Genomic DNA, 21,779 nt, shown 5'->3' with positions numbered 1-21,779 from the left:
GCACGGTGTCTGCAGCCGGGGGTGGGTGGGGGGATTTGGCGCTGCCGGCACTGGGGGTTGGCTGGGCAAGGAGCACCCGCTGCACAGGGTGATGGCGGGGGGTCAGTGGGGGCTGGTGGGTGCCAGAGCTGCCTTGGCTTGGGTGGGGAGGGGTGGGGGGACAGGGCCCTGGCGGTGGCACGGCTGTCACCAAGCCTGGCTGCAGCCCTGGGCTAGGATTGTGGGGGGCCAGTGCGGTACCCAGTGCCCGGTGTGGTACCTAGTGTCTGTAGTGCCTGGTGCCCAGTGTGGTACCCAGTGCCCAGTGCAGTAGCCGGTGTGCAGTGCCCGGTTCCCAGTGCCCAGTGCGGTACCCGGTGCCCAGTGCAGTACCCGGCGTCTGCAGCACCCAGTGCAGCGCCCAGTGCAGTACCCGGTACCCGGTGCAGTACCCGGTGTGCAGTGCCTGGTGCAGCACCCGGTGCCCGGTGCAGTGGCCCGTGTCCACAGCACCCGCTTCCCAGTGCAGTCTCCGGTGCTGTGCCCGGTGCCTCATGCCCAGTGCAGTGCACGGTGCCCAATGCAATGTCCGGTGCCCGGTGCAACCCTGGTGCTGCCCCGGTACCCAGTGACTGATGCAGTCCCAGTGCAGCCACCGTGCCTGGTGCCTGGTGCCCGGTGCCCGGTGCAGCACCAGTGCCCGATGCCTGGTGCCCGGTGCATCCCCGGTGCCGTGCCCGATCCGCGGTCCCAACCCGCCGCCAGGGGGCGCCGCCACGCTCTTCCTCAGAGCCTCGCGGCGGTTGGCGCCGGCGACCCCTCGGCTCCTTCCGGAACGGCTCGGGCTCGGGGCGTGGTCCCGATCGCGGCCGGCGATCGGGGGAAGGGGCGGGGCCGCCGAGGCTTCGGGCAGGTTCGTCCCTCTCTGGCCTCTGTCGGGTCTTTCCGGGGCGGGTTCGGGCCGTTCCGGCGGGGTTCGGGCCCTTTCCCAGGCTGCCGCCGGGCTGGGAGGCAGGAGCGGGCTGGAGCCGAGCGGCGGCGGATGGGGACGGCGGAGAGGTGGGCTGGGGCCGGGGGAGAGCGGGGCCGGGGGAGAGCGGGGCCGGGATCGGAACCAGAGCCGGGGCCTGGCGGGCGGGCCGGCGCCGGCACCCGCGGTGAGCGCGGCCTCTCAGCGTGAGGCGCCGCCGGGGCAGCGCCCCGCCGTGTCCCCCGGGCTGGGCCTCTGCCTGCTCCCCGGGGGCAGCACCGGGGCTGTCCCCGTCCCCTTCCCGGTGGTGCCAGCGCAGGGTGCCCCGCTGCCAGGGCCGTGCCGCCCGCCCCCCGCGCCGTGCCACCCCCGGGCTGGCCCAGTCCCCCTGTGCATGTCCCCTGTGCCCGAGCTGCAAGCCCCACGCCGGGGTGCCAGGGCTGGGCTGTACGTTCCGTGTGCCGGGGCAGTGCCCCCCAGCAGTGCCAGCGCGGGGACCCCTGTGCCATTCCCCCTGCAGCGGTACTGGTGCAGGGACCCCCACCTTGGCACGGTGCAGCCCCCGCCGCCGAGGATCCAGACGCTCTGGGTGGCAGAGCTGGAGAAAACCGGCCCGTCAGGGCTGCACGGCTCCAGCCTGGGCTGGGGGCTTGGCCCCACCGCGGTTCTTCCCCAGCAACCCCCAGGCTGGGTCCGGACGGCCCAGGCATGTGCCTGTCTGGCTGGGTGTGCTGGAGTCCAGCCTGGGGGTGGCGGTGGCTTTGCTGCCTCTGGACACGGTTGCCCTCAGACCCTGGCTCGGGGATGGTGGCCAGCCCACCTCTTCCCAGTGAGGTTTGTGTGCTGTGTTTCTTTCAATCCTGCGGGTGATTCTCTGCCCCTTGAAGAGGAGGATTCCCACGGTCCCATACCTCCCTGCCTGGGGGTCTGTGTTCAATGGGAAATAAAACCCGGGGGGGAAACCTCTCTAAAATGAGTTCTGTGAGAGCTGTGAAAAGATGCAGTGGCACCAGTGTTGCACCTTTGAGCACCCGTGGCCAGGAAGGCAGAAGAATGGCTGTCTCTCCTCTCCATTAATGCATGGCTTTTATTTCCTGGGCAGCATTTAGAGCCACTGGGGAGCTGGCCCTGTGACTTTCTCTGTGAGAGCAGGGAATGGAGACAGCTGAGTAAATATAGCCTAAATCACTGCTTTCCTGGCCATTTCCCCACCCTTCCCTAACATGCGAAGGGCTGGTGTGTCCCCAAGGCTGGGTTGGCCTCTGCTCTAGTCATCAACTCTTCCATGATGTGGGAAAATCCAAGCCATGGTTTGGTTTCTTTGGTGACTCTCTTCTCTGACGTGGGCAGATCGTGCTTCGGTCTGCCTGTGCAGTTCGTGGCGAGGCTTTGGTCTTCCTAAAGGTGACTGCTGCCCCAAACCCTCGGGTTTTAACTCACTAGAACAAGTTTTTAGGCACACAGGAACATCCTTTCTGCCCGCAGTTGGGTCTTGCTGGACAAAAGCTCTGGGTTGGAAGAGAAACCGCAGCTCAGCTGGAATGCGGTGAGGAGCAGAGCGGTTTGCAGAGCCAGTTTGGAGCCGTGTCAGAGCTCTGGCGCTTTGCTCCAAGTGCTGGGGTGTGTTTACAATGAAAAAGAGTATTTATAATATCGAGGGCTCTTTTAATTCCTCTGGGAATATCTGGAGCCACAGCTTGGAGCTAAAGTAACTGACTAGTGGAAGATAAAAAGCAAACAGAGGAAGGGGCAGTGGATTTCTCAAGTTGGAAGGTCTTTCCTCTTTCAACCCATACCCGAGTAATGCTGGCCTGCTAACGTGGTTACTTCTCACCTTGTAGGTTACTTCATGTGATTGCTGTACTGTGTAGAGCTGCTAATAAATCGTCATATAAATTCCAAATACCCTGGGGAATGTGATTTTAAGCAGATAAGTTAGCAAGAGCAATTTAAATATTTTTTTATGTACTCAGTTTTTTTAGAACTGTAGTTTTTGAGGGAAGTAGCCAAAATACAGCTCCTGGGTTTATTTCTGAAAAAAGTCCCTAAACCCCGCCGCGTGAATGCTCCTAAAATGGAAGTAATGTGCTCTTGCTGCTTGGGGGCTAGTGTAAAAGGAGCTGGGAGTGAAGCAATGGTGCTGGTATAAGGCATTTGGCCCTTCTCCACTCGGTGCCAGCGTGTAGGTCTCCAGCCAAGTAAAAGGGTCTTGTGGGGAGGAGAAAGTTTCTGAGGTGGATAAGAGAGGACGAGCTTCAGCTGAAGCAAGAAGGTCCAGCATCGGAAGAAGCCTCTGGACAGCATGAGAAATCTTGGAGTAGGTCTGCAGATTGCCTGAGGTGCTCTCGGACTGTCCGGCCTTTGAGGAGGCGGCTGCTGAGACCTCCGGTTGTCTCCCAAAAATGAGGAAGGTATCAGTTATCCCAAGGCAGTGATTTATTAGGCTCCTCAGATCCCTACTAACCATAACGTTTACTTTTTCAGTGAAATGTTTCAGATACTCCTTCACTTCCTTGGGCTTCAGTGAACAAAGAAAAATATTTAATGAAACTTCACTCTGAGCAGTAAATGCTCGGTATCCCTGGCAAAGGGCAGCTGGTGGCTGTGGACAGGAGGCTGCTGTAGCTCAGGCTCTGTTGCTGGCTGCATAGGAAGCATTTCTTGGTGAGAAAAGGAGTGAAAATGGCCTCAACTGCCCCATGCCTCTGCTGGGATGTGGTCACTGTCAGGACAGCAGCCCTGGCCTGGCCATGGCTCACAGTGTAACTTGCCTCCTCTGCCGCTTTTTCCTTTTTGGAGGGAAATACCAGCTGCCTTGGCAGCACCGTGGCTGGTGCCAGCCCGGGAGTGCAAACCCCCAGCGCAGCTCCAGCTCTCCCCACTCCCCTGGCCGCTTCCCCAGAGGCATCTGGCAGAGTATTTCCAGCTCCCTTTCCTGCCAGCTCCCTGGCATTGCCACCTCCACCGTGTCTCAAGCCTTGAGAGTTGTTCAGGCTCTTCGGCTGGGCAGGGGAGGAAGCTGGCCTGGGAGGCTGCCCAGGAGCACGGGGGGTTGCTGTGCTGTTTGTCCCAAATTATAAACCAGGGTTTGCCAAGCTCTGGCCCTCGGCTCTGATGCTGCTCGGTGGTTTGGGTGCTTGTGGGCGCAGCATGACCCACCATGTGCTTGGTACTGCAAGCTGCTGCCACTCTCTCGTGGTGCGAAGCCAGCAGAACTGCCTTGGCTGCGTAGGGCAGGAAGGCTCCATGCAGCAGCAGTTGTCATGATAGGGCACAATGTGGCAGGCAGCTCTGTGTCCATTTTTATTTCCATCCCTAGTTGCATTGTCCTATTTTCTATTTTGATTTTTAAAAAAGGTTCGTTCTCGTTGTTTGTAACCCATTAGCATGTAGTGTTTTGCTGTCAAAACTTGATTTGGTGTTTTCTTGCTTGCTAAGGCTCTTGTGTAACTTGGAAAGACTTGAGCTGTGTAGATTGTTGTAAGCATAGTCTTCTTTTATATGTTTTTATGCATTCTTTTGCCTCACTGGAGGGAAAGTAACACTCAGTCTCCCTTCAAGTCAAGCTGCACTTTAAACTGCATTTGGAACTGGGTTAAAAAGCACAGGAACCACATTTAAAACGTTAAGATGCTTTTATTTGTGCGCTGGGCACACACAAAAAGACTTGTAATGTGTTTTTTGTTTCAAACCGATGTATTAAACAAAGAAAGTATTGACAGCAGTTAATGAATCGAGGGATTGTTTCTGGGCGCTGAGATAGATTTACCAAAGGTATTTAGATGTCTGATGCATGAGATTTTCAGAGCAGCCTAAGCAAGTGCTTGCCAGTGTGGACACACGAGGTTCCTCTCCGAGAGCTGAGCAAACCTGGAGCTGGGCCCACTGAAATCTTTTGGCAAGCTGCTCCGCTCTCGTGCACACACAGAACCCCAGCTCAGAGGTGTGCTTGCATCTGACAGGCTTGTGCGTGTCCTGGCCTCTCAGTGCTGCCTTCCCCAACTTGCCTTCCCTCTAAAGAGCTGTTTCAGGGCTCTGCGAAGTGTGTGTTGCCTCTCCCCAAAGACACATTGATTCAGTCAGCTGCTGTCTGTGGGGTGCAGAGCTTTCCTGACCGGCGGCTGCCACCCTGCATGCAGAGCTCAGCCAGGGAAGCTGCTCGCTGGATCTGTGGCAGGACAGAAGACAACTGTTTCCCCTGGAGAGGACAGTGCCGGCATTAGCCATGCGGATTCGAGTTTCCTGAGGGGCTCCTCACCCACGTTCGTGGGCACTTGATCCCCACATGGGCTGAGTGCAGAGAAGGCAGGTGAGACTGCTCCAGGATCAGGCTGGCTCTTAAATTATCCTTATTTTTCCATGAGCCCAGTGATGCGCTGGGATGTGGAAACCAGGGTGGCGCAGAGCTGTGTCTCTGCTTTCCCACCACAAAAGGTTGGAAGGAGTTGGTGGAGCTGCATGGGGCAGCAGAAGCTGCGGGACCCGCTCTTTGGAGGGACTCGGTGCTCCATACCGACTTTCTCCTGTTCTCACCCCTCTGCGCAGGCCTGCTTTTAAAAGTTACTGAACGAGTTTGCCAGGGCTGAACGTTTTGTCCTTCCAGCCTCTTCGGCTGCACCGGCTTGTCTGAGGCGCCTGGAGTCGGGGCTGGGATCTGCGGGTGGAAGCTGGGGAGGTGCCTGCAGGGCAGCATCAACCCCACTGGGTTTGGGCTCTGCTGTCCCCGGGTGCCTTATGGGGTCTGTCCTCTCTGGGAGGAGCAGGAGCTGCTGGTGCCTTTCCCAGCGGCCCCCCAGCAGTCAGACAGTGCCCCCAGCACTGCCAGCTCGTTTCTGTAGGACCTTGACAGGCAACATTCAGAGGGGCGAGGGGCAGGCAGTGAGCCTGGTCATAAATCTCTCTTTATACTCTGGATTATGAAGTAATATTTTCCTGGCTGCGGCTGGTTGGATTGGGGAAGCGCGGGCTGTGCTGCGAATTCCCTGCGGCTGCCATCCCGGCGTGGTGGGAGCTTGCACAGCAACTGTGCTGGGATGTGCTGCTTCTCCTGTGAACACCAGGGACCTCCCCGGGGTCTCTTCATGAATCCTGCAACCTCATGTTGCTCCCGGAGCTACGGAGAAGCTCTCCAGCAACTCGGATCAGGCTCGGTCCTGTTCCCCGCCCACCAGAGCCTGGCTGCAAGCGTCTTACCTCCCCGAGGGCAGTGCCTGCTGGTTCATGGCAAAGATAGCCCAGCTGGGACGCTTGCCCAAGCTCAGGCAACTAGCGCGGGCCCTGGCTGCTGCACGGGTTTCATGTGCCACAGCCTCTTTGTGCCTTTCCTCTTTGTCAAGGGAAGGAGCCCGCAGCGTGGTGCTGTCCCGGAGAGCCTGGCTGCAGAGAGGTGAAGCTGGCTCCTCTGGGGGGCTTGCACCAACCTCAGACTTTCTGATAACTTGCAGGGGTGGTAGCACGTGCAAGAGGAAAGAGGGGTTTGTAGCTGATGTGAGCTGTAGCATGTTGCCGGCCTGGGAGGGTTATTTTGAAATGCTGCAGATCCACCAACATTAGTGCCTTTTTGCAGAGTCCAACCAGCGGTCAGAGCAGCCTTGGCTTCGTGCCATGCTTGGTTGTGCATTGACCCCGCGGGGAGGGGTGCCCTGGCTCCCTTTGCCTCCTCACCTCCCTCTGCAGAGGCTCCCACAGCCCTGAGAAGCACCTTCCCGCTCACTAATAGTTTTCAGATGAGACTCAAGAGTTTGAGCTGGGTTTGGTGGTTTCTGGGCCAAAACAGCTCAAGCCATTAATAGGACCTGCAGCATTTCAGCAGGCCTAGGGTGTCCCTGGGAAGGCTGGTTTCTGGCTGCCCCAGTGCCTTGTAGGTCCAGTCCTCAGTTGCATGCTATGGCTGGGGGAACTGGAACACTGAGATTTGCCTGGAGGAGGTGGAATATTGGCCGATGCAGCCGGGAGGGGATGGGAAAAGAGGACGTGCTCGGCTGGTGGGAATGCCCCAGCTCATACATCCCTTCAACAACATGTCATAACCCAGGTTTGTTCTTTTTGGTGGATTTCTGGGCAGGGCAGGCAGCATACTCTTCAATTTCTCTCTGAATAGCTGAAAGGCAGTTAGCAGCTTTAAGTAGACTTGAAGGCTTCTAAAGATTATTTTTAACTCCTTTCACCTCCATCTCTGCAAAAAGAACCCATGCCTGCACTTGATGCTCTTACTGCTTTTGAAAAGTTCAAAAATTTACTTTGCTCAGAGCAAAGCTTTGAAGTGCTGTTCTGTGGGAATAGCAAAGCATCTCAAAAGCCTTCTGCTGAAAGCTCGGTTAACCTACATTTGTGGGCAGCTACCTTCAGAAAATGACTTTGTGGGGGAATGTATGGGAAGATGTAAAGGTGACCTGTGAAATGTAATGGATTTAGCAAGGAAAGGTTAAATCTGTTTTCTTTTGTTCCTATTCAGGGCCTCCAGCTGGTGGTTGCAAGGTCACCCTTTTCTGTATGCAAAAGTTCCTGCATAAAGGCTGTTTTGTCCCACTTGTTGTCTTCTGGTTTGCGTAAGTGCTGTGAGGAGGGTAAGCTGAAGAAGCAGGAGTGAGACTCTTTAAGATGCAGAGCTGGTGCCTGACTGTAGCAGAAGGAGGTGGCATTCCTGCCTGCAGCCGCTGGCTCCTCTCTTGGTTTTTGGGAGTGTAAATTGATATTAGCATGACCTGGTTGGATCTAGGGCTCAGCATCAGCTGGTAGGTAGGAGAGAAACAAGTCCTGCCTCTCTCAGCTGCACCCCTGGTTTGAATGTTGGCGTCTCGGGAGGATGCAGGGTGCCTTGCTGCGCGGTGACAAGTCTTCTCTTTGCAGGCACTGGGAAGGGAGACATAGCATGCCACACCGTTCTGGGCTGGAAGCCTGCTGTGTTTTACCCCCCTGGACTCCAAGAAACCTGCTTCTTTTTTGGTGAAGCGGATCCTGCTCTCCTGTTTCTTTGCTGCATGCCCACTCACAAGTGCTGGATTATGTTTGTCTCCTTCTCCCTTTGCTCCATAATTTGGTTGAATCGTGGTTTCAAGCTAAGAAAAAGGGGCTGCACCTAAGCGCGCCAGGGCGCCCAGACCAGGCTCCTGGGGTGCTGGTTCATGCAGAGACATTGAGTGCTGATGGGGGAGAGCTGCCTCTGAGGTCTCTCCTCTCCTGCGTGAAACGTGCTGCCTCAGCGTTTAGAACCCTTCTCCCCACGGCAGAGAAATGGGCAGCACCGATGGGTTCCAGTACCGTGCACTCTACCCCTACCGCAAGGAGCGTGAGGAGGACATTGATCTGCTACCTGGGGACATCCTGGTGGTGAGCAAGGGGGCCCTGCAAGCCTTGGGCTTCAAAGATGGGGATGAGCAGACCCCCAATCAGATTGGGTGGATCCTGGGCGTCAACGAGCGGACCAAGCAGAAGGGCGACTTCCCTGGCACGTACGTGGAGTACGTGGGGCCTGTGAAGATCTCCGTTCCCTCTCACCGCCCCCGAGTGCAAAGACCCCTGCCCGCCACGCCGGGGGCCAGTGGTTGCCGGGTGCCAGAGGCTCTGGAGCAAGGTAAGCCCTGCTGCGTGCCGTGTTTCTCTGAGACACCTTCACTCCCAGCGTGCAGCGGATGAGGATGTGTGAGTGGCTTTGCAGGGCAGCGGTGAAGCTGGCAGCAATGCAGTCGAGTTGCCTGGGGGTTGTGGGCTCACGCTGTGTCCTGGCCAAGAGAAAAACACTTTGTTCCTCCAGCTTATCAGTGTGGTTAGCAGAGCTTCTTGGGACGAGCCTTGTTCCCACTCTTACCTCTCCAAGATCCTTCTCCCTCTCTGGCGGGTGACCAGCCGGGATCCCCGTGGTCCTTGGTCCCTCCTTGCTCTGCTGAGGGTTTTGCCCAGCTCCCTCCCTTTAGGAATATGTCCTGACCTCTCCCAACCACCTCCCTGCCTCTGCCTCTGGAGCGCCTGGGGCACCGCTCCCTGCCAAGAGCTGCTCAGCGCCGCTGAGACACACAATTACTTGTCTCTGGGCAAGAGGAGAAAAGTCAGGGTCTAAAAGAGTACTTCTGAGAACTGGAGCTAATTGCTTGTCTGCCTGGCACCCATCCCTCCCTGCGGATCGCAGAGCTCTCGCTGGGGCTGCGCAGCCACCCTCGGGCAAGGCATGGGCTGTCCTGCACCTGCGGCTGCCTCCCAGTCAGTGCTGGGCTTGGCACGGACCTGGTCCGGGAGCTGGGAGAGCCACTGTGCCTCAGCGCTGCCTGTGGAGCTGCCGCAGCTGCCTTCTCTGGCTACTTTTTTTGCTCCCAGGCACATCAACCCTGTGGCAGGGCCCCAGCAGCCCCTGGGTGCTCTGAGACGGCAGACAAGGGTGATAGCCACGCTTTGCCTTCCCGGGCCTTGCAGAAGACCTCGTGGCGGTGCACACGGGACGTACTCAGTAGCAGGCGTTGGTGGACATCAGAGCATGCTCCCGGCTGGCAATCCTACGTCCTCCCCGTCCTTCTCTGCCTGGGACCCGCAGCTTCTAGCTGTGTGAAACATCTCTGGGCTCTTAAGGAATGGAAAGGAGCCCCTGTCTCAGAAACCAGGGTGGTGGGGCTGATGCAGCTCCCCGCAGCTGCCTCCCATGCTCCTGCTCCCAGAGCTGGAGGGGTGGCCCCAGGAAATGTCTCCGCAGGGTGGGAATGCGGCTGGGATGTGCGTTTGGGTTGGCAGCGAGAGCTGCTGACCTGAGTCATCCCGCTCACAACCTGCCTTTCCAAGAAAGCAGCTCCCCTTGGGAGCCCGGGACATGCTCTGCGGTGGATGCATGGAACTTGCCTGCATCCAGCCCTGCGCTCCCTCGGGGGCTTTATTTCTGCTTTCGTGGGCTTCCTCCTCCTCCTCTTTTCAAGCGGGGCTTGGTGGAGGTGTGTCTGAGGTGGTCAAAACCCAGCACAGGGGTGGGAATCTTTTGGGATGTGGAAGATGATGAACGCCAAAGCTCCTGACACACAGAAAAGGTTGGGAAAGAAACCAAAAGCCGGCTTGTCTGTGTCCCGCCTGGGGGTGGAGCAGAGTGAGGGTCCTGTACCAGGGCACACGTGGGGGGTGCCAGCCCTGTCCCCTGTGGGTATGTCCCCACAGCCAGCCTCCCCTTCGGGCTCAGCTGGGACCTGATGGGTAGCAATTCAAAACCCTCAGGGCCATTTTACACGCAGCCTGCTGGAATGCTGGTGGGGAGGCACGTTTTTGCAACCAAGAAACTGTACTTAAGCCAAGCCTGTGTTATTTCTTTGTGGTCTGTGCACTTTGGGAGGTGCAGAGATGTCTCCTGGCTGCCCCACGAAGCTCATAGCTGGCGGTGTTTCTGCCCTGGTTCCCGGGTCCTGTCCTGGCTGGCAGGGATCCCTTTGTCCCCAGTGTCACACGTGGAGGAGGGCCAGTGCCACGGCTGGGAGCAAGGGCTGGCCCTGATGAGCGGCAAGACGCAGCAGTTCCTACCGGTGAATTTATGAGCTGCTGGTGTTTGCCTTCCACAGAGAACACGAGCGGAAAATGCGGCTCGGAAATATTTCCGCAGCTGCCCCGGCCGTGCTGTGAGCAGCCTTGTTTGCCGCAGCCCAGCCCGGAGGCCCGGCAGGCTCGGGAGCCGCTGCTGGCTCCTGCACAGGCTGCCTGATAAAAAAGGCAAGCTGCTGCCTGCTGAAGCAGCACATTCCCGGCCGGGCCACGTGGGCAGCACCAGTATTTACTCTCCCTTCAGCCCTTCCCAAGGGTCAGGCTCGGAGCTGCCAGCCTGGCAGTTTGCCTGCAGCTTCCCCACCCCAACCAGCACCACGCTGGGCCCCATCCCCTGCCCAGGGGATCTCTCTGGTGGGGGACTGCACCCCAGCAGCACAGGCCCTCGCAGAACCGCTGGGTGCCTGCCCCATTTGCTCCCCTTTCTGCGGCTTCATCTTCCCCGTGAGGCTGTGGGTGCAGGAGGCTCAGCTGGGTGCAGAGTTTCAGCTTGCTGTGCCTCGTGGCGAGACCACACCAGGCGAGTTCAGGTCAGATCCATGACAGGAGAGCTGTGTTTTGCAATGGGGAGCAGCCTTTTGGCTCTGCCTCCTCAGAGCGGAGCGTGCTGGGTGTCCTCGCTGACCGTGGGCTCCCCAGGGTCTGCTTGGGGCTGTGGACCGGCCTGGAGGAGCCTCTGGCATCGGCTGGTGCTCGGTTGGAAGGGAGACGGAGCCTGGCACTGCTCGTCCTTCGGCAAGCCTCCCGCTGGCAGCTGCCTCGCCAGGCCTGCGTGCTCTTGCCCCAGCATGTGTCACCCCTCCAGCACAGGGGAAGGGGGGATCCCACAGTGGGACCTCGGGATCTTCTGGAAGGGGCAGTGACATGTCACCCGATGGGGGGCCGTAGATCCCTTGGGAAGGGGAGGACCCCAGTCCCGTGCTGCGGGCTGTCTGCGCCCTGGAACTGCTTGCACGGAGGCTGTGGGCTCACAGGGAGGGGGAGGCAGAGGGCTGGTTTCCATGTTAAACGAGCAATCAAGGGCAGGAATTTGCTGACATGGCGTTCTGTCTGAATCGCTGAATTAATCACAGCTCACCACCGCAAGCGAGCTCCCTGGCCCGAGCTCCCTGGCCGTGCTCCTCTGCCAGCTCTGCACTGCCCCTGTGCTGGGCAGGGACCAAACCCGGCCCAAGCTCCAGGAGCCCCGGTAACCCCTGCGCTGCCTGCCCAGGGTGCTGGGGTTCCTGGGGGGGATCAGCTTTGCCTCCTGGCCTCTGCAGGGAGCAGTAGGGGTCCCCCTGTGCACACCCCGTCAGGGGCTCCGAGTGAGGCTGGGCTCAACAAGTGCCGTGCTGGTTTCTGGGCCAGCTCACAGGTTCCCCGCAGCCTCCCTGCAGCGTTTGCGTGGGCTGCAGCCTCGCAGCAGGGGCTGTGGCTTTCCTCGCTGTCAGACTGCTGTGGGGCACAGCGTGGGTTGTGCCCTGGCCAGGCTCTGCTGCAGAGCATCTGCTAGGGGCTGACCCCTTCTCTCCTTCCCTCTCCCTTAGGATCTCCTCTCCCAGATTTGCAGGAGCAGTTCAGCCCTCCCGAGATTGCGCCGCCGCTGCTGGTGAAGCTGGTGGAAGCTATTGAGAAGAAAGGTAAGGGAGGATGCACTGAGGGGCTGATACCCCCTGAAAGCCCGCAGTGAGGGCAGAGGGGGAGGCATCTGTCTTTAAAAACTGTTGGCATCGGACCGAGCTCTGTGGGACAGGCAGGACGCAGCTGCCTGCAGAAGGGGAGGCCCTCCCGCTCCTCTCTGTCTTGAGCCACTGTTCCCTAGAGCCGGGCTTGACCCTGCTGTGCCACCCTGTGCAGAGACCTGGGGTGAGGGTGCTGCCTCTGCACGCAGGACGCCTACGTGCCCCAGATGGGTGCTGGGGTTTTGGGAAGTGGTTCCAGCCCGGATGGGTGCCATGGAAGGGAGAAACGGAGCCACTACACCAGGTGCCCTGGGGGCCTAGGGGACGGCAGCAGTGTCTGCAGGAGATTGGCTTGGACACCGTCCAGGCCTGCTTAGCCGTGCCATGGCTATTGCCCGGCCAGCGTGTGGTCGCAGAGCTGGCAGTGAAATGGTGCGTGCGCTGGGAGCTGCACGGCTCGCAGCTAACAGCAATGTCCCCGCTTCCGCAGGGTTAGACAGCGAGATGTTGTACAGGACATCTGGCTCCGAACTGAGGCAAGCGCTGAGAACCGGTAAGAACCAGCTCTGCGTGGTGAGGAGGCGAATCGGCTCAGATGGAGGAGATTAGTGGATGTGACAGCGCCAGCAGTAATGCAATCCAGGCCAGGCTCGCCTGTCCCCGGCAGTTCCTGACTCCCGGCACACTGCCTGTGGGGCTGGGCCGTCCCTGTCCCAACACATCCCTGTCTCTTGCAGAAGGGATGGGAGAGGGGGGATTCCTGCCACTGTCCCTGGGCTGGAGCAAAGGGACGTGGTGCTGGCTCGGAGACTCACAGGCCAGCAAATGGAACCCCTGTGCTTGTCTCCTGCAGTCTCTTTGGGCTGCCCCGCTCTTGGGGTGTTCTGCTGATGGGCTGGTGGAGGCTTCTCTGGCTCTGTCACACCACTAATAAGCAGGGGAGGATCTTTCCAGCTCAGCTTGGTGGCTGGAGCCTTGGCTCCACTGTGCCAGCAGCTGATGTCTCTGCCGGGGAGCCTTTGGAGCTGTCTGCCTCTCGGCTGGCCTTGGGCATCATCCAGCACCACGCTGGCTTGTCCCCTTCTGTAGGCGTTCTTGTAAACCCCAACTACGCAGTGCTGTCAGCTCTGGCTGCGCTGCTTGCAGGACAGGCTCTATGTGCTCTCCTGACAGCCTGCGCCTCACATTCGTGGGGTGCCGTGCGTTGAGGGAGACGTTTTCCCCATTGGGTTCAATGAGTGGCAGGTCAGTCTGTGCTGGTCTGTACCAGCAGCACGGAACAAAACTGTCACCCTGGTTGTGGGTGTGCAGGATTCGTGTGGCAGGCTCAGGGCAATGGGTGTGAGCACCCAAAATGACCTCTACCCCCCACCAGGGGGGACCCTGCCTGGGTTCCCAGAGCGAATCTCTGGGGTGCAGGGGGCACTTCCAAGCATCCTCTGTTACAATGGTGCCTGACCTCCCTTGGGGTGCCAGGCTGCCATGTTCTGTGGTAGGTGGCCGGGTGGTGTGAGGTAGTTTCTAGGATGGGTGCTGGCAGCACTGGAGCTGCTGGCTGGGTGCATGGCACTGCGCCCATCACCCATGGGAAATCTGTGCCCTGGCAGATTGGACCCTGGGTGACCTGGAGCCCTTTGACTTGCACTCCCTGGGCGAGGCGTTGCGAGGCTACCTGCAGGACCTGCCCTCCCCTGTGGTGCCGGTGTCCGTGCACGGAGACATCCTTCGCATCCTGCAGGGTAAGAGCCTCCCCTGGCCACACTTGGGAATGGGTGGCTGGGTGGGATGGACGTGTGTGGGGTATTAAAATAAGTCCTGTCCCTATGGGGTCTGGTACATGCCCCCTGCTGCTGACAGCACTGTGACGCAGCCAGAGTGTGGAGAGCGGTGCCGGTTGTCCCAGCCCTCCCATCGTGTCTTGTTCTCTCCCCAGAGATCCCTCAGCCAGAGAATTGCCGGAAGCAGCTGCTGCTGGCCCTGGAGTCGCCTGCGGTCCCGCTCCAGAACACGCTCACCCTGCAGTTCCTGCTTCGGCATCTGGGGAAGGTATCGCAGCAGGCCGAGAGCAACAGCCTCCACCCTCGGGCCCTGGGAGAGATCTTCGGCCCCCTTCTTCTCCGGCTGCCTGGCGCCAGGTACGTGAGGCTTTTGGGTTCCAGCATTGGCCGCTGTGCCTGCCAGTACAGGGAGTCCAGCCTGTAACAGCAGGTCTGCCCACAGCCCCTGCCTCGCTGCACGTGGATTGGAGCTGCTGGCAGCACGCAGAGGTGGGACTCAAAGCCAGGGCAGAGCCTTTGCTTCTGTGTCAGCCTGGAATCTGGCAGCTGGGATGAACAAGCTGACCCCGGCTGCCCCTTTGCCCAGGGGGCACAGGAGCCAGTGCCAAGTTCTCCCCCACAACCGCTGTTCTTACTTGGCTTCTCTCTCCCTGCAGCCCAGAGCTGAGCCCTGACTTCTCCGTGCTGTTTTTGGAGATACTTCTGCAGACGAAGGAATTGGAGCCAGAACAGTTGCCTCCAGGTACCGAGATGCCCCTTCCTTGAGGCCCAAGGCATTTGTGCTCCATGGGTGTGGAGTCTCTGCCCCGGTGAGCGGGTTACTCAGGGTGTTTTTGTAGCCCAGCTGTGCCTGGAGGCCAGTTGGAGAAATTCCTCTGCTGCGTTCCTGGCAGTGTGGCAGCCAAGGGGGCTTCCCAGGACAGTCACTGCAGGGAGAGGGGCTCAGCGCTCCAAGGGATTGCCTGTAGGGAGCTGGGACTTAGGCTCCCCCTGTTTCAACCCTCCTTCTCTTACAGCCTTGCCTCCAAAACCACCTAAGCCAAAGCCCAGTGCAGCCAGCTTGGCCAATGGGAACAGCGTGTCCTTGCAGGATGCCGAGTGGTACTGGGGTGACATTTCTCGGTAAGGGGGTGGCTGGCAGCTCACATGCTGGGTGCTCCGTCCATCAAGCTGTCTAGGGGAGCTCTGGATGCACCTCACAGGCTGTGACAATCACGTTCCTTGCAGGGAGGAGGTGAATGAGAAGCTACGGGACACACCGGATGGTACCTTCTTGGTGCGCGATGCCTCCAGCAAGATCCAGGGGGAGTACACACTCACGCTCAGGTAGGGAGCTGGGGTCCCCAAGAGCCTCCACTGCTCTGGGCTGGAGCTGTTGGCATGTGTCCCCTGGGTGTTGAGACGTCAGACCGGTGTAGGGTGCTGGGATGGTGACAAGTGCCCTCTCCTCTCCCCTCCCCACTACAGGAAGGGAGGCAATAACAAGCTGATCAAGATCTTTCACCGGGAGGGGAAGTACGGCTTCTCAGAGCCCCTGACTTTCGGCTCGGTGGTGGAGCTCATCACCCATTACCGGCATGAGTCACTTGCCCAGTACAATGCCAAGCTGGACACCAGGCTGCTCTACCCCATCTCCAAGTACCAGCAGGTGAGGCCTGTGCCACAGGGATGCAGCTGGCCAGCACAGACTGAACCAGGGGCATTTGCTTGTCCATCCATGTGTGTCCAGCTGCCTGCTGGGACACTGCTTTGTGGGGTGACAGCCATCCCGCAGGGCTGCTGGGGTTTTGTGGGACCAGCTGCCTTGCAGAGGGGCTGCTGTAGGGCAGGAGCAGTTCCTGACAGAGGCTGTGTGTATGGCAGGACCAAGTGGTGAAAGAGGACAGCGTGGAAGCCGTTGGGGAGCAGCTGAAGGTCTATCACCAGCAGTACCAGGACAAGAGCTGGGAGTATGACCTGCTGTATGAGGAGTACACACGCACTTCCCAGGTAGGCAGGCACTGCCTTCCCCACGGGCTGCCCGGACAGCGCCCCATATCTGCGGCAGCTGCACTGCTGTGCACAGAGGAGAGCAGAGATCGGGCACCTGCTCTCCCATTTGTCTGCTGCTGGACTTGAGGGGACTCCCCAGAGAAGGGGCTTTGAAGACGAGGATATTTTGGCTGCAGCAAGCATGGTGCTGCTTTGGGGAGGGGGAAAGAGGGGATGCAAATGGGCAGAAACCTGCCCAAATGCTCCCCCTTCCTCAGCTCTCCCCTCTGTTCTCCTCAGGAACTGCAGATGAAGAGGACAGCAATTGAGGCCTTCAACGAGACGATCAAGATCTTTGAGGAACAGTGTCAGACACAGGAGAAATGCAGCAAGGAGTACATCGAGCGCTTCCGGCGGGAGGGCAACGAGAAGGAGGTTCAACGGTGAGGACGGGGGTGGTGGTGACCTGCCCTGCTTGGGGAAGGGCTCTGGGGGCTGGAAGGATCATCCTGGCCCAGCACAGAGCCGAGGCAGGCATGCGCAGTCCTTGTCTCCAGCAGTGTGCTGCGGGCTGGAGCTGGCAGGCAGCCTCCTCTGCCTCCCCCACTCTGGCTCACAGCCTAAACCCCCCTCTTTCTCCCAGGATCCTCATGAACTCAGAGAAGCTCAAGTCTCGCATCACGGAGATCCACGACAGCAAGATGAAGCTGGAGCAGGACCTGAAGAAACAAGCCTCAGAGAACCGGGAGATCGACAAGCGCATGAACAGCCTCAAGCCAGACCTCATGCAGCTACGCAAACTGCGAGACCAGTATTTGGTGTACGTAGTGCCTGCCCTCGCTGAGGGCTGGGAACAGGGCCCTGCCGCCCTTCCAGCCCAGCCCGGGAGCGATCCAGCTGGCTCCTCCAGGGTCTGGGGGCTTGTCGGACTGGCCGGGTGCAGCGGCGGGCCCTGCAGCGTGCGGCCTGCGGGCATGGCCGGCCCTCGGGGGGCGGCTGCTGCCCTCTGGTGGTGGCTGCGCAGGTGGTGCCTGGCCCAGGCGCCGGCCGGGCACGCCGCCCGCGCTGAGCTCTGCCTCTCCTTCCCCAGGTGGCTGACGCAGAAGGGTGCCAGGCAGAAGAAAATTAACGAGTGGCTGGGCATCAAGAACGAGACAGAGGAGTGAGTGTCCCTGCTTGCGTGTGGTGGGATGTGGGGGGCTGCAGGAGCGCAAGGCTGCGCAGCTGGTTCTGCCTGCTCCAGGGCTGCGGGCGAGTCCTGTTGCCCTGCCTGGGAGCTAAGGACATCTTACTTCTGGAAAGGGTGACAGCAGCTAGCAGTGGGAGGGGAGATGTGGGGGCCGTGTGCCCAAGCTGAGAGAGTCTGACCCCACCTGCGCTCGATTGCAGCCAGTACTCCATGATGGATGAGGAGGAGGAGTTGCCCCACCACGAGGAACGAACATGGTACGTGGGGAAGATCAACCGCTTGCAGGCAGAAGAGATGCTGTGTGGCAAGCGGGACGGCACCTTCCTGATCCGCGAGAGCAGCCAGAAGGGATGCTACGCCTGCTCCGTGGTGTAAGTAGTCCCGTGCAGGCGTGGTGGGATGGGGCTGGCACAGGCTGCGCCCCCATATTGCTCTGCCCTTCTCGCCAGATGCTGGAGGCTGTTGGAGGCGTCAGCTGGCAGGCTGGGCTTGCTTGAGGTCTCCCGTGTGCCTTGGCTCCTCCTGCCAGGGACACATGTATCTGGGCTACTTCAGTGATACCCGCTTGTCCTCTGTCATCCCTGTCCCTGTCCCAGTGGGGCTCCCTGGTGGGCTGCTGACCTGTGCTTGTCTCCCTGGCAGGGTGGATGGTGACACCAAGCACTGCGTGATCTACAAAACAGCGACCGGCTACGGGTTTGCTGAACCCTACAACCTTTACGCCTCCCTCAAGGACCTGGTCTTGCACTACAAGCACACGTCCCTGGTGCAGCACAATGACTCCCTGAATGTCACGCTGGCTCACCCGGTCCTTTCCCAGCCACCAGCCAGATGAGCAGCCCATGCACAACACAACAGCTGCCTTCAGCTTCTCCCCAGGGCGCTGCTTTCTGGCTCTGGACTCTTGCACCCTGTATAGTTGAGTCTCTGTGCTCCTGCCCCTCCAGAGCCTCTGAGATGTTTGTGACCGTTCCTGATGTCCCTTTTGGTCAGTAGCTGAAACCCGTGTTGGCTGGTGGGACAGAAAGGCTGGGCTGTTGATTACCAGTGGGCTCCAGCCTCTAGGAGGTGGAATCCAGTTGTGATTGAATTGCTGGGGGCGAGCACAGCCCCCTCCCCTTCCCTGATAAGCAGGTCAGATCCCCTTCTTGCTGGCAGGTCGCCCCGCTGTGTATCACTGTAGAGCTAGGTTCCCAATTCCTTGGTGCGCTACGGCATTGGTCACCACCCCAGCTGAGCAGTCATGAGCGCTGCTGTGACCCAGGGGCTCCCTGCCTGAATGCCGGAGGAAGCAGAGGAGGAGGCTCTGCTGAGTGTGTGCATCCTCCACTCTCACTTCCCTCAGTGATCTTGCAGGCTGCGGTTATGTCTGGTACGAGGGGTGCTGCTCTTCCGTGCAGAGACTTACTCAGAAAGGAGAAACCCCATCCTCCGTGGGGCTTCTCGGGTGAGGCCTCTGCTCCATGCTGTGCCCCACCTCACAGTCCTGTTCCCTAGTGTCATAACCACCTCTTGAGTGTTGCTGTCTGGGGAGGGAGGATCTGGTTAGCGATGAATCTCTCGCCTTAGTTGTGCCAACTAAGCTGTGAAATCCATGTTGGTACCCGTGTTTTTCCCGGCAGAATCGATGGGATGCACAGCTGCTTGTTTCTGGCTGTCTTCGGTGAATCTCTGCAAACGTAACCCATTGAAGCTAACTGTAGCTCTGTAAATATGGTTCTTTTTGTAATCGGCTGCTTACTTAGCACTGGTGTTTGCTGAACTGCCACTACGATACACAAGCGCGTGGGCAGCAGCTGGCCAGGCTGTTGCAGACTCGGGTCCTGCCAGCTGAAGCAGGAGGGGGCCGGAGTCCAACACACACTACGAGCCCTACACAAAATGAAGGACCTCTCTGCTGCAGGAGGATGGTATCTCTGCTGGGCCAAGGGCCTTAGCGCATAGAAATGTATATGCATGACGTCGAACTATGTATGCAAAGCACTTATAATCATGAGTACTGTATGGGGGCTTGGGGTGAAGGAGCTGGGGGTTGCTGTAGTGCTGCCCATCATAGCTGGCTGGCACGGGCAGGGGTTGGTGTCTCAGAGTTCAGAAGGCTCGAGGGCAATGGAGGTGGCCTGGAAGAGCTTTAAAAACTGGGCTTGGTCTGAGAGTTGAGGCTGTGGTGGCATTTGCTTTACTGGGTTGTCCTGTCTGCCTGCCTTGAAGAAAGCATTGATTGTCCTCTTGGTTTGCCAGAGAGGCTCTTTCCCTCTTGGAGCCTGCATCCTCAGGATGGGTTGGTGGATGCTGTTGGCTTTGCCGCTTCTGTTTTGTGTTGCGACTAGGGCTCCACTGGATCTGCAGGGTGCTGCGTGCTCATGCTTTGCCTGCATCCTGTCCTTGACAGTCCTTGACATCCCATCTGCGTCGGGGACCACGCTGTCCCTCCTCCCCAGGTCAGCTCTGCTGCTTGCCCTGCTCTGAGCTGGTGCCCAGATCCTTTTGGATCTGGGATTGATGGAGCAAACATCCCATTCCCGTTGCTTATGGCTCAACTCCTATGCTTGACTGTACAGACCCCATTCGCTGCTCTGCATGCCCTCTCCAGGCCCCGGGCCGTGTTTTCTGGTTCTGGTTTGTTGGTGTTTGGCACTCTGAGGATGCCGGGCAGCAGTGCTGTCCCTGACCCATCGCAACTCAGGTGCCCAAGTGCTGTGGAAGGGGCAGTCAATAGGAGCTGCGGGGTGCAGAGCCCAGGAGAAGCTGCGTTTGGCTTTGGGGATCACTTGGGAAAAGCTGTTATGGATAATTAAGGGAATAATTTGGGCTGGGGCAGGTGAGAGATGAGAGCATGTGAGGATGGGGCAGGGAGGCACGGCGCTCGTAGCCCTGTCTGCAGGGGCCTCCCTGGGTCTGTAGGATGGCTGAGAGCACCGTGCCAGCACCCCAGAGCTTTCTGCCAGGCTCCCACACTGGTCGTGGTGGCACATTTTCAGCCTGGGGACTCCATGCTGGTCCTGTGCTCATTCCCGCACCACGGGGCAGGCTGCAGGCAGATGGGCTCCTACAGCCTGAGCTTGGGGCCGGTGCTGCCAGGGGGTTTGCTCCCAGCACGTGCCATGGCCTGCCAAGCATCCGGGAGTCTCCAGCTTCAAGCTGTTGCTTGTCAACACTTTGCTTGGTGCTTGCCCGGGTTCTGCTGGCCGGGGAAATTCCAGCTTCTCTTGACTGGTTAGTTTTTTTATCCTTCCAGCTGAATTTCTGCTGTTCCCCCTTGTGATGTCCCTTCCCGTCACTCAGCTGGAGCCTTTTCCTCCCCAGGAGCATGGGTAGCTCAGCATGAGCGCAGGGGTTCCTGGTCACCCCCTGCTTCTTCCAGCATTGCCCTCCCTGCCCGCCAGCACCCATCCCCGTGGCCCATCCCAGACAGAGCTCTGCTCACGAGTCCTGTGTACGACAAGGAGGAAAATGCCCTTCCCTAGGGCTGCCTTCCCCTGACAGTGCTTGACTTGGCTCCCTGAAATGCAGATTTTCCCTCCTCTGCCCCCACTGGGGTAGAATTGCAAGCCCCGAGCTCCCTGCAGTGCAGTTCCCCCAGAATAAGCTAGTTATTTGTCCTTTGATGCTTTTGCTCGTGCTGTTCATGCCGCCGGCCGAACCCGGTAACGATGTGTTTCAAGGCCCTGGGCTGTGCTTTGCTGCTTGTGGCCCTCCCTGTGTCCCCCCAGCCAAGCCACACACCCCTCTCCCGTGGGTGCAATGTGGCCGTTCCTGCTCCCCGGGGCACAGCTGGGGTCTTGTCCCCTCCCTGTCCAGCTTGGGATGCTCCGTACTCCCCCATGTAACCCCTTCGAGGGCTCTCATGTCACCAGAGGCTTTGTTCTCGGAGAGGATGTGGTGGCTGCGTGACTGCTCCTGAGATTTTAGTTCCTAGGTATATGCAATAATAAATAATTTGCCACTTCAGCTGTTCGTTACCAGCAGTAGTTCTCTATGCTCTTTCTGTTGATGTTTACTAATGTAAACCCAGTATTTGTTACTGTAAGAGGATTTTTGTATGGTACTTCAAAAAACAAACCCCACAAAAAACCAAACCAAACCAACAAAAAAAGAAATAAACAGAATTAATGAAATGGCTGCAGGGTGTTATGCCAGGGGAGCGGAGGCAGAAGGGTGTTGGGGCTGTGCCCCAGCTCTGGGGCTGGGGCAGGATGTGACCCGTCACACTGGGCTGTGCCAGGGCTCTGCTCCCCGGGGTCTTGCAGAGCTGGGGCACTCGAGGGCCGGCGCCGGGCTCCCCAGCTGGGTGAGGAGGTGGCAGCTGAGCCCGAAGGGGGTGAGAAACGTCTGGAAACAGCAGCTATAAAAAGTCGGGAAAGTACAAAGTTTCCTCCACGCTCAGCCCCCGGGGTGTTTTGGGCAGCACACCCCGCCTGCACCCACAGTTGCCAGCCTGGGGGTGCTTTGGCACCTGCGCCCAGCCGCGGGGGAGCTCGGGGGGTCTCAGCAGGGAGGCACCCCCCTGCTTGTCTGGGGAACGCCAAGCCTGGGCTGCACGGAGTTAGGTTTCTGTCCCCAACCGGTCGGGAAGCGGCAGCTGCTCCAGGGTGGGTGAGGGGCTGTGACCCCAAACCCCCCGTTTGGGGCTGCAGGACAGCAGGGACCAGGTGGCCGGAGCCGGGCGGCCCCCTGTGAGTCAGCAGCGTCAGTGTCACATGAGGAGGCCGGTTGAGCAGGGC

General features: G+C 59.1%; 1 protein-coding gene across 4 annotated transcripts; it reads left to right on the top strand.

Annotated features, from left to right (window-relative positions):
* The first annotated feature begins 873 nt into the window (after window positions 1-873).
* PIK3R2 (phosphoinositide-3-kinase regulatory subunit 2) lies at window positions 874-21,173 on the top strand. 4 transcript variants are annotated; one of them, XM_040591234.1, is made up of 17 exons: window positions 912-1,038; window positions 7,404-7,497; window positions 7,799-8,522; window positions 11,983-12,075; window positions 12,608-12,670; window positions 13,725-13,856; window positions 14,051-14,252; window positions 14,552-14,637; window positions 14,912-15,017; window positions 15,123-15,221; window positions 15,363-15,543; window positions 15,759-15,884; window positions 16,167-16,309; window positions 16,510-16,686; window positions 16,957-17,028; window positions 17,256-17,426; window positions 17,698-21,173. In XM_040591234.1, the coding sequence occupies exons 3-17, from the start codon at window positions 8,183-8,185 to the stop codon at window positions 17,888-17,890; spliced, it is 2,184 nt and encodes a 727-aa protein (XP_040447168.1). In that variant the 5' UTR covers window positions 912-1,038; window positions 7,404-7,497; window positions 7,799-8,182; the 3' UTR covers window positions 17,891-21,173. The 4 variants fall into 4 exon arrangements, with proteins under 4 accessions (XP_040447170.1, XP_040447167.1, XP_040447168.1 ...); XM_040591236.1 differs by lacking the exons at window positions 912-1,038; window positions 7,404-7,497 and adding an exon at window positions 874-892; XM_040591233.1 differs by lacking the exon at window positions 7,404-7,497 and having other exon boundaries at window positions 906-1,038.
* Window positions 21,174-21,779: the final 606 nt, after the last annotated feature.

This window comes from Falco naumanni, chromosome 4 (genome assembly GCF_017639655.2).
Source record: "Falco naumanni isolate bFalNau1 chromosome 4, bFalNau1.pat, whole genome shotgun sequence".
NCBI classification, from domain to species: Eukaryota; Metazoa; Chordata; class Aves; order Falconiformes; family Falconidae; genus Falco; species Falco naumanni.
Note: the sequence above shows the minus strand (reverse complement) of the source record. Positions and strands in the feature narration are given on the sequence as shown.

Excerpts from the sequence above, each read along its gene's own strand:
- PIK3R2 (XM_040591236.1), top strand. The coding sequence starts at position 8,183 with ATGGGCAGCACCGATGGGTTCCAGTACCGTGCACTCTACCCCTACCGC. Across the intron at positions 12,076-12,607 it reads GGAAGCTATTGAGAAGAAAG|GGTTAGACAGCGAGATGTTG; the intron begins GTAAGGGAGGAT and ends CCGCTTCCGCAG. Across the intron at positions 17,427-17,697 it reads TGCTACGCCTGCTCCGTGGT|GGTGGATGGTGACACCAAGC; the intron begins GTAAGTAGTCCC and ends TCTCCCTGGCAG.